Source organism: Pelophylax lessonae (genome assembly GCF_965119305.1).
Source record: "Pelophylax lessonae genome assembly, chromosome: 7".
NCBI lineage: Eukaryota > Metazoa > Chordata > Amphibia > Anura > Ranidae > Pelophylax > Pelophylax lessonae.
Genome location: NC_138774.1, coordinates 283,400,190 through 283,418,062, shown reverse-complemented (window position 1 = coordinate 283,418,062; position 17,873 = coordinate 283,400,190). Strand labels below are relative to the sequence as shown.

Below are 17,873 nucleotides of genomic sequence, written 5' to 3'. Positions count from 1 at the left end.
CCTTAGATCACCCCCAATTCCTGCACCTTCACACCTCAGGCCACCCCCAATTCCTGCAACATCGCACCTCAGACCACCCCCAATTCCTGCACCATCGTACCTCAGATTACCCCCAATTCCTGCACCTTCACACCTCAGACCACCCCCAATTCCTGCACCTTCACACCTCAGACCACCCCCAATTCCTGCACCTTCACACCTCAGACCACCCCCAATTCCTGCACCTTCACACCTCAGACCACCCCCAATTCCTGCACCATCGTACCTCAGACCACCCCCAATTCCTGCACCTTCACACCTCAGACCACCCCCAATTCCTGCACCATCGTTCCTCAGACCACCCCCAATTCCTGCACCATCGTACCTCAGACCACCCCCAATTCCTGCACCATCGTTCCTCAGACCACCCCCAATTCCTGCACCATCGTACCTCAGATTACCCTAATTCCTGCACCTTAATCCCACTAATAAGTTTCAATTTCTGCACCTTCACACCTCAAATCAGTCCAATTCCTGGAACTTCACACCTCAGCTCATCCCACCATCAGACCCCAGATCACCCAAATTCCTGTACATTCATAACTCAGATCATCCCCAATTGCTCTACCATCAGACTACAGATCAGTCCTAATTCCTGCACCATTGCACCTCAGATAACCTCAATTCCTGCACCTCCATAACTAAGATCATCCCGATTTGCTCTAACGTCAGACCACGAATCATTCCTAATTCCTGCACCATCGCACCTCAAATCACCCCAATTTCTGCACCTTCAAACCTCAGATCAGCCCCAATTCCTGCACCATCGTACCTCAGATTACCCTAATGCCTGCACCTTAAAGCGGAGTTCCGGGCACAGAAATGATTTTTTACTGAACATACCCCCGGGACAGTCAGGGCTAGCACATTCCACAATGGCTAGCCTCTGATCTGTCCCGGTTCGCACTTACCTTTTAGAAGAAATACTTACTTATAAAATTTCTTCCACAGCGTTTCCATCTCTGTTGTGGGCAGCTGAAGCCGGCGCGATCCTCTTCTCTGTCTTCTTCCGCGTCTTCTTGTCCCAGAATGCGCCGCACCGGCCCCTCTCGTCTCTTCCGGCGCAGCGCCGCATTCCTAAACGGCTTCTGGGCATGCCCAGAAGCTGTTTAGCAGGGGAATGCGGCGTCGCCCGGAAATGACGAGCGGGGCCGGTGCCGTCGCATTGATTCCTGGGAGCGATGACGTTCAGCTCCCAGGAATCATAGCGAGGCAGGAAGTGACGGGGTGAGCCGCGGCTCCGAGGGAGGAAGCAGTCAGAGGTGAGTATTTACGATCTTCAATAAAAAGGTGAGTAAACAAAAAAAATAAAAATAACTATCCAATTCCTTTTCAGGTGAGGTCTACCTAGCGGAGGGGCACAAAAAAAAAAATAGTTTTTGTGCCCGGAACTCCGCTTTAACCCCACTAATCATTTTCAATTCCTGCACTTTCACACCTCAAACCAGTCCAATTCCTACAACTTCACACCTCAGCTCATCCAGATTCTTGCACCATCAGACCCCAGATAACCCAAATTCCTGTACATTCATAACTCAGATCCTCCCCAATTGCTCTACCATCAGACCACAGATCAGTCCGAATTCCTGCACCATCGCACCTCAGGTCACCCCAATTCCTGCACCTTCACACCTCAGACCACCCCCAATTCCTGCACCTTCACACCTCAGACCACCCCCAATTCCTGCACCATCGCACCTCAGACCACCCCCAATTCCTGCACTATCATACCTCAGATTACCCTAATGCCTGCACCTTAACCCCACTAATCATGTTCAATTCCTGCACTTTCACACCTCAAATCAGTCCAATTCCTGCAACTTCACACCTCAGCTAATCCCAATTCTTGCACCATCAGACCCCAGAAGATAACCCAAATTCCTGTACATTCATAACTCAGATCATCCCCATTTGCTCTACCATCAGACCACGAATCATTCCTAATTCCTGCACCATCACACCTCAGATCACCCCAATTTCTGCACCTTCAAACCTCAGATCAGCCCCAATTCCTGCACCTTCACATTTCAACTCAAAACAATTCCTGCACCATCAGACTCCAGATCACCCCAATTCCTGCTCCTTCGCACCTCAGATCACCCCAATTCCTGTACCTCCATACCTCGGATTACCCACCAATTGCTTAGTCCTAATTCCTGCACATTCATACCTTGGATGGGACCCAATTAATCTACCATCAGATCTCAGATCAGCCCGATTGGCTCTACCATCAAACCAATCACTGCACCATTAGAAACAGGGTTTTACGTTGCTATTTTTTTTCCCAAGCTGGAAATTGTCCCCCAATTTGGACTATGAGTTTGTATTTGTGAGTTAGAAGGGACATTGTTTTTAGGACAGAGAGGTATACATTACAGACAGAGGACAACTGTTTTGAAAGAAGTGTTATAGAGGTTATCTACATTAAATAGGGACAATCATCTTTGAACAGAGGCTGGGGCCTTCAACACCATCTGTCATCCACATATAATGTCCTTTAAACATCTCTACTCTCTCTAGTTGACAACATTTCACAGCTTCAGCCATGTGTCGAACAGTGAACACCCGTCCCAGATTTTATGAAACAATGGTGGTTGGAATAAAAGTGTATCTAAAGTCAAACATAAAAGTTTAATATATTGCAGCTTACCAATTATTAGATGAGGAAGCTGCCCTAGTTTTATTTTTTTCTGCTAGGCAGTACATCGAATAATACTTCCTGTTCATGGGTGGCTACGCTCACTCCTCCGTTGTATCTCTGGAGGCAGCCATTGTTGTCACCCAATCTGGACTACAAACAGGTCTTCTTCTTTTCATCTTTATGGCACAGGGGTCATGGGATTAGTAGTTTACAGAATAAAGGTAAGGTTGTTTGTTCTTTCTGTTCAGATAACAGGAAGGGAAAAGGGTATTTTCTGTATTACTGAAAATGTTCTCAAGAAAAGAACACAATGAAGCCACTGCATCCAAGGGCTGGTAAGCTGCAGTATAAAAAAATTCTAATAAATTCACACCTCCCGCCATGTTTTTGAACAGACAAAATCTGCCTTGGTATATTCCATGGAGATTGGATAAGTTAATGGAGTTACCCTTGTGGGTATAAATGGTGGGGTATGTTCCTGACTCTCATTATAGCCAAGAAGGACATGTGAATGCTTGGAAAAAAACATCTCAAAAATTAGAGAACAAGTCCACTTGGATGTGAGAAACTGCTACTAGCTATACTTAGAGAATAGTCTTCCGGGACCGGATGGCTTGCACCCAAGGGTTCTTAATGAGCTCAGCCAGGTGATTGCCAGACCATTATTCTTGATCTTTAAGGATAGTTTACAGACAGGTATGGTGCCAGCTGATTGGAAAAAAGCCAACGTGGTACCAATATTTAAAAAGGGGCCGAGATGTATCCCGGGTAACTATAGGCCGGTCAGCCTAACATCAGTAGTCTGCAAAATTTTGGAGGGGATGATAAGGGACCACATACAAGACTTTAGTAATGAAAACGGTATTATAAGTAGTAATCAGCATGGATTCATGAAAAATCGTTCATGCCAAACCAATCTATTAACCTTCTACGATGAAGTGAGCTGCCACTTAGATAAAGGTAAGCCTGTGGATGTGGTGTATCTGGACTTTGCAAAGGCCTTTGACACCGTTCCCCACAAACGCTTACTGTACAAACTAAGGAAGATAGGTATGGACCATAAGGTGAGTACCTGGATAGAGAACTGGCTCCAGGGGAGAGTCCAGAGGGTGGTGATTAATGGGGAGTACTCTGATTGGGCGGGTGTGGAAAGTGGGGTCCCCCAGGGTTCTGTCCTGGGACCAATCCTGTTTAATTTATTCATAAATGATCTAGAGGAGGGGATATCTAGTACAATCTCAGTATTTGCAGATGATACTAAATTAGGCATGCCAATATCTTCTATGCAGGATGTGGAAATCTTGCAAGCAGACCTGAACAAAATAACGGGGTGGGCAACTACATGGCAGATGAGATTTAATGTAGAAAAATGTAAAGTAATGCACTTTGGGGCAAGAAACCAGAAAGCAAGCTACTCACTAGGGGGGGAACCTCTGGGTGAGTCTAGGATGGAAAGGGACCTGGGGGTACTGGTAGACAACAGGCTTGGCAGTGGCATGCAATGCCAAGCCGCTGCAAGCAAAGCCAACAAAATACTGGGTTGTATAAAAAAGGGGATTCACTCCAGAAATAAAGAGATTATTCTTCCACTCTACAAGACTCTGGTCCGGCCACATCTGGAGTATTCTGTCCAGTTCTGGGCACCGGTCCTCAGGAAGGATGTGCTGGAACTGGAGAAAGTCCAGAGAAGGGCAACAAAAATAATTAGGGGAATGGAGGACATCAGCTATGAGGAAAGACTACAAGCACTGAACCTATTCTCTCTGGAGAAGAGACGATTGAGGGGGGATATGATATCAATGTACAAATACTGTACTGGCGACCCTAGCATAAGGAACAAACTATTCAGAGAAAGGAGATACAATAAGACACGTGGCCATTCACTAAAACTTGAGGAAAGGCGGTTTAACCTTAAAGTGCGTAAGGGGTTCTTCACTGTAAGAGCGGTAAGGATGTGGAATTCACTTCCGCAAGCAGTCATATCAGCGGGGAGCATTGATAGTTTCAAAAAACTATTGGATGGACACCTTAAAGACCACAACATACAGGGATATACAATGTACAACATACAGGGGTATACAATGTACGGTTAAAAGCAAACACACACACACACATCATAGGTTGAACTGGATGGACTTTTTTCAGCCTCACTAACTATGTAACTATGTAACTATGTAACTATGTTGTGGTGTGTTATTTCCATGAAGATGGTTGGAAAATTATAAATTGTTTCGTTTTGCAATTTATTTATCCTTAGCTATGCAAACTTTGTAATCAATGAATACTTATTTTCACAGGCAAGGTTGGAAATGGACAAATATCTCCTTGGTCAGATTCCTCCACACCATTTACTGTCAGAGAAGAAATACAGAAGGGAGAGTGCTTCGGTGGTGGATGAATTTTTCGAGGCGGAAAAGGTTCCTCAAGCTCCATACAGTGTGAATATAAACCTAATACTACCAGATACTTCTCACCTCCGTACTGGCCTGTACAAGCCTTCAAAGACTTTCACTTTGCTCCCTCAGATCAAAACAGAACCGGGGACCGAATTCGCCCAATCTTGCCCCGTTTCCTTGACGCAGACCCTGCCAGATTTCACCAGTGTCTTTAGCATGCCGCACGCGGTCCCGGTGAACAATATATATATTAAGCAGGAGCCCCCACCAGAAGTGCCACTCACAACCAGCGACACACCCCAAACTCATCTGTACCATATGTCTGTGGCTAATGATGCACTCAACTTGGTTCAAGCCAATGGAAGTACGCCAGTGGTAAATGCAATTAGCTGCACTACCGCAACCACCACCAGTAGAAACCTTCCAACTTTGGCCAATTCTACAAGGCAACAACTTGGAAAGCAGTTTCAGTGCTTGGGTCAGGATGGTGGCCAGGTTCTTGGCCAGTTTTTTCAGGCTCCCTCTGTCACGTTACCACCTTCCCCTCCCAATTCCCAGCCTGGGAGCCCAGAAAACACACCAGACTTGGTCAATAATATATCTCCCCCTCCGCCTTATGAAGCTACATTTGGACTGAAACTGGTGCAAGTACCACAACTCCAAACTGTGCCCCTTCCTTTGGGCTCTGTGCTACCACAAGGACAAGTTATTATGACAGTACCAAAATACAACCGGAGAAGTAATCCAGAACTGGAAAAGAGGAGAATACATCACTGTGATTACCCAGGTATTGAAATGTTTTTTTATGAACCCTTTCGTTGAATTTCGTTTGCCTTTGGTCAATCCATCTCGTTGATAATACATACCCATTATGTTACCTATGGATGGATGCATTGGGTTAGCATGTAGTCCTAGGGGGTTACTACTGAGCGGGGGATCAGCAGAGCTAGGGCTTACTGAGTGGAGGGTCAGGAGAGCTGGGGGAACTACTGAGTGGGGGAATCTGCTGAAAGAGGTACTGAAAAGCTAAGGATCTGCTGAACGAAAGTACTAATAGGCTGGGGATCTGCTGATTGAGGGTACAAATAAGCTGGGGATCAACTAAACAAGGGTACTAATAAGCTGGGCTTCTGAAGATCAGGGGGTACTGATAAGCTGGGGATCTGCTGAGTGTTGAAGTACTACTGGGCCATGGTTCTACTGGGCCTTTTTAAACCAATAGAAATTCAACACACATAGGGCATTTGCCAAGCTTCATTAAAGTTTCAAGAAAGCATCACTGAAGCATCAAAAACACGCAAAAAAAAAAAAGCATGTTGAAGCGGTGGGCCCGTAATGTGTGTTGAAGAGGAACCAAGTGTAAATGAGACCTAAGGATAACCCTAACTCTTGGTTTTTAAACAAAGTCATGTTATAACCTTATCAGGGCTGACATGGTGGCCACGTGACTTTTTTGATGCAGACAGGCAAGTCACACAGCACACCACTAGATTTAGGGGTAAAGCTTCTCCCCCCCCAATGGAAATGTTGCCACATGGTGAAATTAGAAGCTAATTCCAACAATATTTTGGCAAGGGTGAACTTGTTATTTTTACGGAGAAATCAAGTTGGCTAAAATTTCCTACTCATCTTTACGGTTTCATCTCTGTATTTAGTTGTTGAGTTGGATTTGCCCCTCAGGAAAATCCAATGAAAATGGAGAACCTTACATCCATACACTTTACCTATATACCTACAGTGCTGTATTTTGGCCTAGGCCAACAAGGCCCAGGCCTAGGGCAGCACTTTGCAGGGGGGGGGGGGCAGCAAAATAGCCGCCCCCACCTCCACCTGAGACTCTATTGGCCACTGGGTGCTAGAGCCACCTTGCGTCTAGCAACCAGTGACATCACGGCTGTGACTCCCTAGCCCTGCCCCCCTTTCTCTCTTTCATCCCCTCTCTCTCTCTCTCTCATCCTCTCCTCTCTCTCTCATCCTCTCCTCTCTCTCTCATTTTCTCCTCTCCTCTCTTCCCCCCCTTCCCCCCCTCTTCTCTCATCCCCCCTCCCCTCTCTTGCCCACCACTTCCCCTCTCTCGACCTCACCACCTCCACTCTCTCGCCCACCACCTCCTCTTTCTCGCACACCACCTCCTCCCTCTCGCCCACCACCTCCTCCCTCTCCCACCACCTTCTCTCTTGCCCACCACCTCCCCTCTCTCGCCCATCACCTTCTCTCTCTCTTTCTCCCACCTTCCCTTCTCTCTCTCTCTCATCCCCCCCTCACCCTCCCTTACCCGCCCCCTCTCTCTCTCTCCCACCCCCTCTTATGAGATCTCAGGGCTTCTTGCTTGGAGGGAGTCACATCCGTTAAACAGGAAGGGGGCGCCCAATTTTAGTCTTGCCTAGGGCAGCACAAAACCAAAATACACCACTGTATACCTACACTATATGGCCAAACAAATGCGAGCACCCTTCCAAATGATTGAGTTCAGGTATATCCAATGAAGGCTACTGTTAATAATACAGCCCAACATCAACGTCCTCAACTGCCTCCAACAGGTTAGGATTTCCTTCACCACTTCAGAGGCATTTTAATCAATGTCAATGGCTTGGTGTTTATGGCAGCTATACTATCTAAGGAAAACTCCCAAAACACAACTTGTTGGGGGTACTTGAGGTTGGGATCCTCTGTTTTAGACAACTGTGTAACTCCAACCTAGGTTGGTTGGTGGTAACCGTTTGGTATAGGTCCTTTTTTGCCCCTGTGTACAAAGCCAACTCCATGGTTGGATGAATTTGGTGTAGACCAGTGGTTCCCAACTCCTGTCCACAGGACCTACTAACAGGCCAGGTTTGTAAGATAACTGAAATACATCAAAAGTGATATCATCTGCTGTTCAGTGATTGCAGTATTTTAGTCTGCACCTCCCCATGGTAATTCTTAAAATCTGGCCTGTTAGTGGGTCCTGAGGACTGGAGTTGAGAACCACTGGTGTAGAGGAACTGGAGTTGCCCTCAAAGCCCTGACCTCAACCCTACTGAACACTTTTGTACGTAGCCAGCTCTATGAAGACATGGCTGAACCGGTTTGGTGTGGAGGAAACCCTCAACCCTATTGAGCACCTCCAAGAATAATTGGAACCAAATTGTGATCCAGAATGTCTCACCAACACCAGTAGCTGACCTCACAAACACACAGACACATTCCTAAATGTGTAGAGGCCATTATGGCCATAAAGGTGGTGGTGGGACAACTCCACCTGGTTTTGGAATGGGATGTCCAACAAACTCATAGTCAATGGTCAGGTGTCCACCGACGTTTGGCCATATAGTGTATCCAATTTTTGTTTGTTGTGATATCACCGCCCCTCCTCCCCACCTCATCCAATCAGAGAATGTTTCGCATGCGTTGCAAAAAAGCAAAGCATTCTCGGAATGACGCTCTTGCAAGGTGGGTTCACAATACAGCAGGTTAGCCACTTGGTGCAGGACTCAGAAGCTAGTGGAGATTTCAGGAGTAGTGGTGTACTACAACAATCTCCAAACTTTCAAGACAAAGGGCCAAATTTACTGTCCTTCAGACATTAGGGGGGCCGAACTGTGGCCATTAGGAGTAGAAAATGCCCCAGAGTCAATGTAAATAATGCCTTAGGCTTAAAGCTCAGTGAGAGAAAAAAGAAATTACATAGTGCATGCGGTTAGTAAAAGGAGAAATAGTGTCCCATAATTGGTATTGTGGGAGGATTGGTGCCCCATCATTGATGTTTGGGAGGAAAGGTGGCCTATCGTTGGTTTCACTGGGAGATATAGTGCCCCTATTGTTGGTATCAGTGGGAGGAATAGTGCCCTATTGTTGGTATCAGTGGGAGGAAACATACCCCATCATTTGTATCAGTGGGAGTAATAGTGCCCCATCATTGGTGTCATTGAGAGGAATAGTGCCCCATTGTTAGTGTCAGTGAGGGGGAATATTGCCCTATCATTGGGGTCAGTGGGAGGAAACGTATCCCATCATTTGTATCAGTGGGAGTAATAGTGCCCCATCATTGGTGTCATTGGGAGGAATAGTACCCCATTGTTAATGTCAGTGAGGGGAATAGTGCCCTATCATTGGGGTCAGTGGGAGGAAACGTATCCCATCATTTGTATCAGTGGGAGTAATAGTGCCCCATCATTGGTGTCATTGGGAGGAATAGTACCCCATTGTTAATGTCAGTGAGGGGAATAGTGCCCTATCATTGGTGTCAGTGAGTGGGATAGTGCTCTATCATTGGTGTCAGTGGGAGGAATAGTGCCCCATCATTGGTGTCAGTGGGAGGAATAGTACCCAATAATTGGTATTAGTAGGTTCCACATAATTGATGTCAGTGGGAGCAATGGTGTCCCATCATTGGGTCATTGGGAGGAACAGTGCCCCATCATTGGTGTAATTGGGAGGAATAGTACCCCATCATTGGTGTCATTGGGAGGAATAGTGCCCATCATAGGTGTCATTGGGAGGACTAGTGCCCCATCATAGGTGTCATTGGGAGGACTAGTGCCCCATAATTGATATTAGTATGTGCCTCATCATTGGTGTCAGTGGGAGGAATAGTCCCCCATCATTGGTGTCATTGGGAGGACTAGTGCCCCATAATTGATATTAGTATGTGCCTCATCATTGGTGTCTGTAGGAGGAATGGCGCCCCATCATTGGTATCATTAGGAGTAGTAGTACTCCATAACTGGTATTAGTAGGTGCCCCACCGTTGGTGTCAGTGAGAGGAATCATGCCCCATTCTTCGTGTCAGTGGAAGGACTAATGCCCAATTGTTGGTTTCAGTGGAAGAAATGGTGCCTCTTTGTTGGTGTCACTGGAAAGAGTGGTGTCAGTGGGAGGAATACTGCCTCATCATTGGTATCAGTGGGAGGAATAGTGCCCCATCATTGGTATCAGTGGGAGGAATAGTGTCCCATCATTGGTATCAGTGGAGGAATAGTGCCCCATCATTGGTGTCAGTGGGAGGAATAGTGCCCCATCATTGGTGTCAGTGGGAGGAATAGTCTCCCATCATTGGTATCAGTGGGAGGAATAGTGTCCCATCATTGGTATCAGTGGGAGGAATAGTCCCCCATCATTGGTGTCAGTGGGAGGAATAGTCCCCCATCATTGGTGTTAGTGGGAGGAATAGTCCCCCATCATTGGTGTCAGTGGGAGGAATAGTCCCCCATCATTGGTGTCAGTGGGAGGAATAGTCCCCCATCATTGGTGTCAGTGGGAGGAAAAGTCCCCCATCATTGGTGTCAGTGGGAGGAATAGTGCCTCATCATTGGTATCAGTGGGAGGAATAGTGCCCTATCATTGGTATCAGTGGGAGGAATAGTGCCCCATCATTGGTATCAGTGGGAGGAATAGTGTCCCATCATTGGTATCAGTGGAGGAATAGTGCCCCTTCATTGGTATCAGTAGGAGGAATAGTGTCCCATCATTGGTATCAGTAGGAGGAATAGTGCCCCATCATTGGTGTCAGTGGGAGGAATAGTGCCCCATCATTGGTATCAGTGGGAGGAATAGTGCCCCATCATTGGTATCAGTGGGAGGAATAGTGCCTCATCATTGGTATCAGTGGGAGGAATAGTGCCCCATCATTGGTATCAGTGGGAGGAATAGTGCCCATCATTGGTATCAGTGGGAGGAATAGTGCCCCATCATTGGTATCAGTGGGAGGAATAGTACCCCATCATTGGTATCAGTAGGAGGAATAGTGTCCCATCATTGGTATCAGTAGGAGGAATAGTGCCCCATCATTGGTATCAGTGGGAGGAATAGTGCCCCATCATTGGTATCAGTGGGAGGAATAATGTCCCATCATTGGTATCAGTGGGAGGAATAGTGTCCCATCATTGGTGTCAGTGGAGGAATAGTGCCCCATCATTGGTATCAGTGGGAAGAATAGTCCCCCATCATTGGTGTCAGTGGGAGGAATAGTCCCCCATCATTGGTGAGAAGTGAGAAGAGTAGTGCCTCATATTGGTGAGAGGAATAGTGTCACAAGAGCCAGATAAAGGTAAGCAAAGGGCCGCATCTGGCCAAAGCCTGTAGAGCAATGTTCTAGGGGGATATAGTGTATGTAAAGGTTCATGCTGGAACAATGTAACAATATAAATCTCTAATAGGACTGCAGAACACACAGGAACTTATCAGCTCATGAGATTTCTGGCAGGATCAACAGATATTTTTTGCACTTATTGGACAGATATAACGAAACGCTTCCAGCGATCTATTTAACAAATGAAAAGGGATCAAATAAGGGTTCATTGTTGGGTTTATATATAATTTTGGTTAGGTTCACACCTTGCCCTTTTTTAGAAAATCCCTCTGCACCGAAACGCATAACAATTAAAAAGCACTGCTAAAAGGCAACGCATTTCTGTGTATGTGCAGGAGAGCACGCGTCACACACAGAAACGCGTTGCCCTTCATCAGACGCATGAATTGTTACGCGTTTCGGTGTGGTGCACTTTTGAAAAAGGGGCCAGTGACTTCTATTTCGCCTTTCTCGTGCATTGAAATGGGTGGGCTGCCCTACGCCTGATGCATGGGAACGCAATGCATGCACCAATGCCCCTGTATGGTGTGAACCTAGCCTTAATCCACCCGTTCTTTTTTCCCAGGACAGGCTCCACCTATAGAAACGCAAAATCATTGGCTATAGAGGAATACATCATCTTCAGCTTTTGTCTTCTTATGTACTATATAAATAACATGGATGGGTTTTTCATGGTGTGCCTGTTTTTTTCTTCTCAGGTTGCACTAAAGTCTACACCAAGAGTTCACACCTCAAGGCACATCAGAGAACACACACAGGTATAAAATATACAAAACTGACATGTTTCAGCTCTTTTTTCCTAGTCTTGTACTCTTTGCTATGGCGGCGTTCTGATTAATGTTTTCCATGGTGTCTAATGCCATACAGCAGCGCATACTGGAATGAAATATTAAGTAGTGGCTAAATAAATTGCGTGGTTGAAAGGTAAAAAAAAAAAAGCTTGCTCCTCTCCCCCCCACCCCACAAGCCTGTAATTGGAGAGTGAAGAAGGTAGCAATAGACCAACAAGGTCAGCTCTTTGCTCTCTCCTCCTACCAGCAAGGTTATTTGAAATAAAAAGCATGTTGATGAAAGGAGGAACCAGGGAAGGCAAAATATAAGTAGATAAAAGAAGTTTACCTTTTAATGATTTGTAGTGTATCCTTGGAGTTCAGCTTTGCTTTTCAGTAATTTATCTAGTGATAATGCTGAGACCTGATAAAAAGAAAAAATAATAAAAAAAATCAAGGCATGTATGGAACAAAAAAATAAAATAAAAATAATATATATATATATACACATACACACATATATATATATGTACACACATATACACACATATATATATATATATATATATATATATATATATATATATATATATATATATATATATATATATATATATATATATATATATATACACATATAAATATATATATATAAATAATGTATTTATATATATATATATATATATATATATATATATATATATATATATATACACACAGCATATATTATAATAATAATAATAATAAATATATATAGCTATAGATACATACATATACACACACACACACGTGTGTTTTTCTTTTTTTCTTTTTTTATTTCAGGTACTTTATATAGCGCCGTCAATTTACGCAGCGCTTTACATATACAATGTACATTCACACCAGTCCGTACCCTCAAGGAGCTTACAATTTAAGATCCCTAACTCACATTCATACATACACATAGTAGGGCCAGTTTAGACAGGAGCCATTTTTAACCTACCCGCATGTCTTTTGGAGTGTGGGAGGAAACCGGAGGACCCAGAGGAAACCCATAAAGGCACAGGGAGAACATGCAAACTCCAGACAGGTAGTGCTGTGGTTGGGATTTAAACCAGCGACCCTTTTTGCTGCCAGGCGTGTGTATGTATATATATATATATATATATATATATATATATATATATATATATATATATATATATATATATATATACACACATGGAGGTGGACAGCACGTGTCCATTCTTCCAGTGCAAAGCAACCAGGCTGTCCCACGGGGCACATATAGAACAAAAATCCCTCTGGATTTTTGTTATATATATATATATATATATATATATATATATATAGTAATAATAAAATATATATTTTTTTATTTATATCACATTATAATTTATATTTATAAATAAAATACATAAATATAAATAACAGTATTATAGATAATAACAATAACATTTATTTTTGTGTTATTTATAAATTAAATGTAAAATATACATTAATAATTAAATGTATATTATTTATAAATGTAATATAAATATAAATTATACATTATTGTAAATACAATTTACGTATGTAAATATAAATGAAAAAAAATATATATTATTACTATTATTAAAGATAATATAAATGAACATTATAAAATATTTAAAATAATAATGTTATTATTATTATTATTTTTTTTTTGTTGTTATTTATAAATATAAATTATCTTTATAAATTATAATACCAAATAAATTATTATTTATAATAATACCAAATAAATTATTATTTATAAAGAAAATATACATTATTACTACTACTACTACTACTACTACTAATAATAATATATTTGTAAATCTAAATTATAAATCAAATAGAAATATAACGTATACAATAATATTCATAATAAAATTAAAATGTATGTTATTATTATTGAATATAATATAAATGATAAATGATTGTAAATAATAATGTATTCTATTTTATCATTAGTTAAAAACAAAAAAGTATTATAAATAAAAACAATATTATTAAAATGTATTTTATTAATTAATATAAATTTATAATATAAATTATTATAAGTAATAATTATGTTTTTATTTTTTGTTATTGATATTTATAAATATAATATTAATACCAAATAAATGGTTATTTATTATAATTTATATTATCTATAAATAGAATATACACTTTAATAAATACTACTAATTAATAATAATAATAATAATAAATAATGAATAATTAAATTAATTATTATGATAATAGCTACCAGTTACAGTAGAAATATCTCTATCTTGAATTACCTTCTATCATGTTTGTATTGTTGTTTTTTTTTTTTGTCATTTTTTTTCTTGTGCATCATTGTCAACACAATTGCAATTTCTCTTGACAAGATCATACTAAAATGTTAGAATTTTAATATTAAATTTAAAAAGAAAAAAAAAAAAAAAGATTGCAGTAGACAAGGAGAGATAAGTGTCCTGGCAGGGGAAGGGGGGAAGAGCGGTGCCGGTGATGCCCCATTGTTTGGGGTAGCCCTTGCGTGGTATTCCATACAGCATGCCAGGACCTGACACAATGGCACAGTCCTGACACTAATTCAGTGCCCATTGTTTCCAGCCTGAGCCTGACCTTCTTACATGCTGGAAGACAATGGTTTGGCAGACCCCCCTCTCTCCTTCTGGAAATAGAACATTCCGTTCAATTAACTCTTTCAAGGTTTATTCAGCCGGAAGCGTAGCAGATATTCGACCAATTCTAGCTAATAATAATTCTAATTAAATTCACGAGATGTAAAAAACGTACCGTAACATCGTTTAAAAGCTCCATATTTAATCATTTAAAATACCAACATTAAACTCCAGTACAGTGACTTCTCTAGACCCCCTCTGTCTCCCCTGCTTCCAAAGCAGCTATTCAAGCACAGATTGTGCTTGAATAGCTGCATCCTTGGCTACACTAACCGAGGAATGACAGTGGAGACCCCAGAAGTGACATAATACACGTTGCAGGAAGGATGGGGCACATAGCGCACTCCTGATCCCGGCACTCTGTACGTAGCGCACTCCTGATCCCGGCACTCTGTACGTAGCGCACTCCTGATCCCTGCACTCCAAACGTAGCGCACTCCTGATCCTTGCACTCTATACGTAGCACACTCCTGATCCTTGCACTCTATACGCAGCGCACTCCTGATCCTTGCACTCTGTAGGTAGCGCACTCCTGATCCCTGCACTCTGTAGGTAGCGCACTCCTGATCCCAGCACTCTGTACGTAGCGCACTCCTGATCCCTGCACTCTGTACGTAGCGCACTCCTGATCCCTGCACTCTAAACGTAGCGCACTCCTGATCCCTGCACTCTAAACGTAGCACACTCCTGATCCCTGCACTCTGTACGTAGCGCACTCCTGATCCCTGCACTCTGTACGTAGCGCACTCCTGATCCCTGCACTCTAAACGTAGCGCACTCCTGATCCCTGCACTCCAAACGTAGCGCACTCCTGATCCCTGCACTCTAAACGTAGCGCACTCCTGATCCCTGCACTCTATACGTAGCGCCCTCCTGATCCCTGCACTCTACGTAGTGCCCTCCTGATCCCTGCACTCTGTACGTAGCGCACTCCTGATCTCTGCACTCTGTACGTAGCGCACTCCTGATCCCTGCACTCTGTACTTAGCGCACTCCTGATCTCTGCACTCTGTACGTAGCGCACTCCTGGTCCCTGCACTTTGTACGTAGCGCACTCCTGATTCCTGCACTCTGTATGTAGCGCACTCCTGATCCCTGCACTCTGTACGTAGCGCACTCCTGATCCCTGCACTCTAAACGTAGCGCACTCCTGATCCCTGCACTCTAAACGTAGCGCACTCCTGATCCCTGCACTCTACGTAGTGCCCTCCTGATCCCTGCACTCTACGTAGTGCACTCCTGATCCCTGCACTCTGTACGTAGCGCACTCCTGATCCCTGCACTCTGTATGTAGCACACTCCTGATCCCTGCACTCTGTACTTAGCGCACTCCTGATCTCTGCACTCTGTACGTAGCGCACTCCTGATCCCTGCACTCTGTATGTAGCGCACTCCTGATCCCTGCACTCTGTACTTAGCGCACTCCTGATCTCTGCACTCTGTACGTAGCGCACTCCTGGTCCCTGCACTTTGTACGTAGCGCACTCCTGATTCCTGCACTCTGTATGTAGCGCACTCCTGATCCCTGCACTCTGTACGTAGCGCACTCCTGATCCCTGCACTCTAAACGTAGCGCACTCCTGATCCCTGCACTCTAAACGTAGCGCACTCCTGATCCCTGCACTCTACGTAGTGCCCTCCTGATCCCTGCACTCTACGTAGTGCACTCCTGATCCCTGCACTCTGTACGTAGCGCACTCCTGATCCCTGCACTCTGTATGTAGCACACTCCTGATCCCTGCACTCTGTACTTAGCGCACTCCTGATCTCTGCACTCTGTACGTAGCGCACTCCTGATCCCTGCACTCTGTATGTAGCGCACTCCTGATCCCTGCACTCTGTACTTAGCGCACTCCTGATCTCTGCACTCTGTACGTAGCGCACTCCTGGTCCCTGCACTTTGTACGTAGCGCACTCCTGATTCCTGCACTCTGTATGTAGCACACTCCTGATCCCTGCACTCTGTACATAGCTCACTCCTGATAACTCCTGACAGTTCGTACTGCGATATGCGAACTAATCTGGAGGTGTCGTTACCTTTGTATTGACAGCAGTTTGCATATGACAGTGTGAACTGCCTGCGAGTTGGGTGCGATGCGGGAATCCGCAGTGGATTCGCAGGGTTCCCGCATTGCACCAACGTGAACCAGACCTATTTCTGACACTTGTTGCTTACAAGGTAAAATCAGTTGGAACCCATATATATATATATATATATATATATATATAATTTTTTTTAGCAGAGACCCTAGAGAATAAAATAGCGAATGTTGCAATCCTTTATGCCACACAGTGTTTGCGCAGAAGTCTTTCGAACGCAGTTTTTTGGGAAAAAATACACTTTTAAGTGCTGGTTCACATTGGTGCGATGCGGGAACCCTGTGAATCCGCATCACACCCGACTCGCAGGCAGTTCTCACTGCCATATGCAAACTGCTGGGGGTGTCAATACAAAGGTAACGGCACCCCCAGATCAGTTCGCGTTTTGCAGTGTGAACTGTCAGTTTCGGACAATGAATCGGATCGCATAGGTGTGAACACCCAATGGGATCCGATTCTGGTGCGGACCAAAAAAAAAAGGGTCCTGTGCGATTTTGGTTTGAATGCGATGCCACACATGCGATGTCTGTCTCCCAGCGCTCCGCTGAGAGAGAAGGACAGTCGGCTGTTGTAAACACATCTGACCGTTCTTCTCTCTGGAATGATTACAGAGCCCCTGTGATCCTTCTATTTAGGATCACAGGTCTCTGTGTTCCTTTGACAAGTCCCCATACAGTTAGAAAACACCCCCTAGGCTCACAGGCTTGATCGCCCCTCGATTAACCCCTTCCCTGCCAGTGTCATTATTACAGCAACAATGCATATTTTTAGCACCGATTACTAAATTACTAAAATTTTCCCTCCGAACACAATTCCCCCCCCCCCCCAGCACAAACCCCCTTCCCCCATTCTTCCATCCTAGCACAAATCCTCCACCCAAATTTCCCCTCCTAGCACAAATAATGCCCCCCAAACATCCCTACTAATACAAAATTCCCCTCCTAGCTCTTCCTCCCCTCAACACAAATCTCACCAGATCACCATTCCGAGCACACCTCCCCAAATTTCCCCTCCTAGAACAATTCGTACCTCCTTCTGCCCCCCAAAATTCCCCTCTCAACATGAACCCCCCTCTCCCTAATCTCCTTGTGGTGCCCCCCCACCACCTCACAGGATACCACAGTGCCCAGGGCAGCCGCCCCCTCCTGCCCACCCTGCATCCAGGAATCAGTAACCTGTGGTCATAAAGGGGTTATATAGTAGGGG

General features: G+C 44.1%; 1 protein-coding gene across 1 annotated transcript in view; it reads left to right on the top strand.

The window, feature by feature from the left end:
• Positions 1-17,873, top strand: part of LOC309559683 (Krueppel-like factor 5) — a 67,243-nt gene that overhangs the window by 40,263 nt on the left and 9,107 nt on the right. Inside the window, exons 2-3 of the mRNA XM_082263082.1 lie at positions 4,978-5,863; positions 11,845-11,904. Of these exons, the coding sequence (XP_082119208.1) occupies positions 4,978-5,863; positions 11,845-11,904 (946 nt within the window). The remainder of the gene's footprint in view (positions 1-4,977; positions 5,864-11,844; positions 11,905-17,873) is intronic.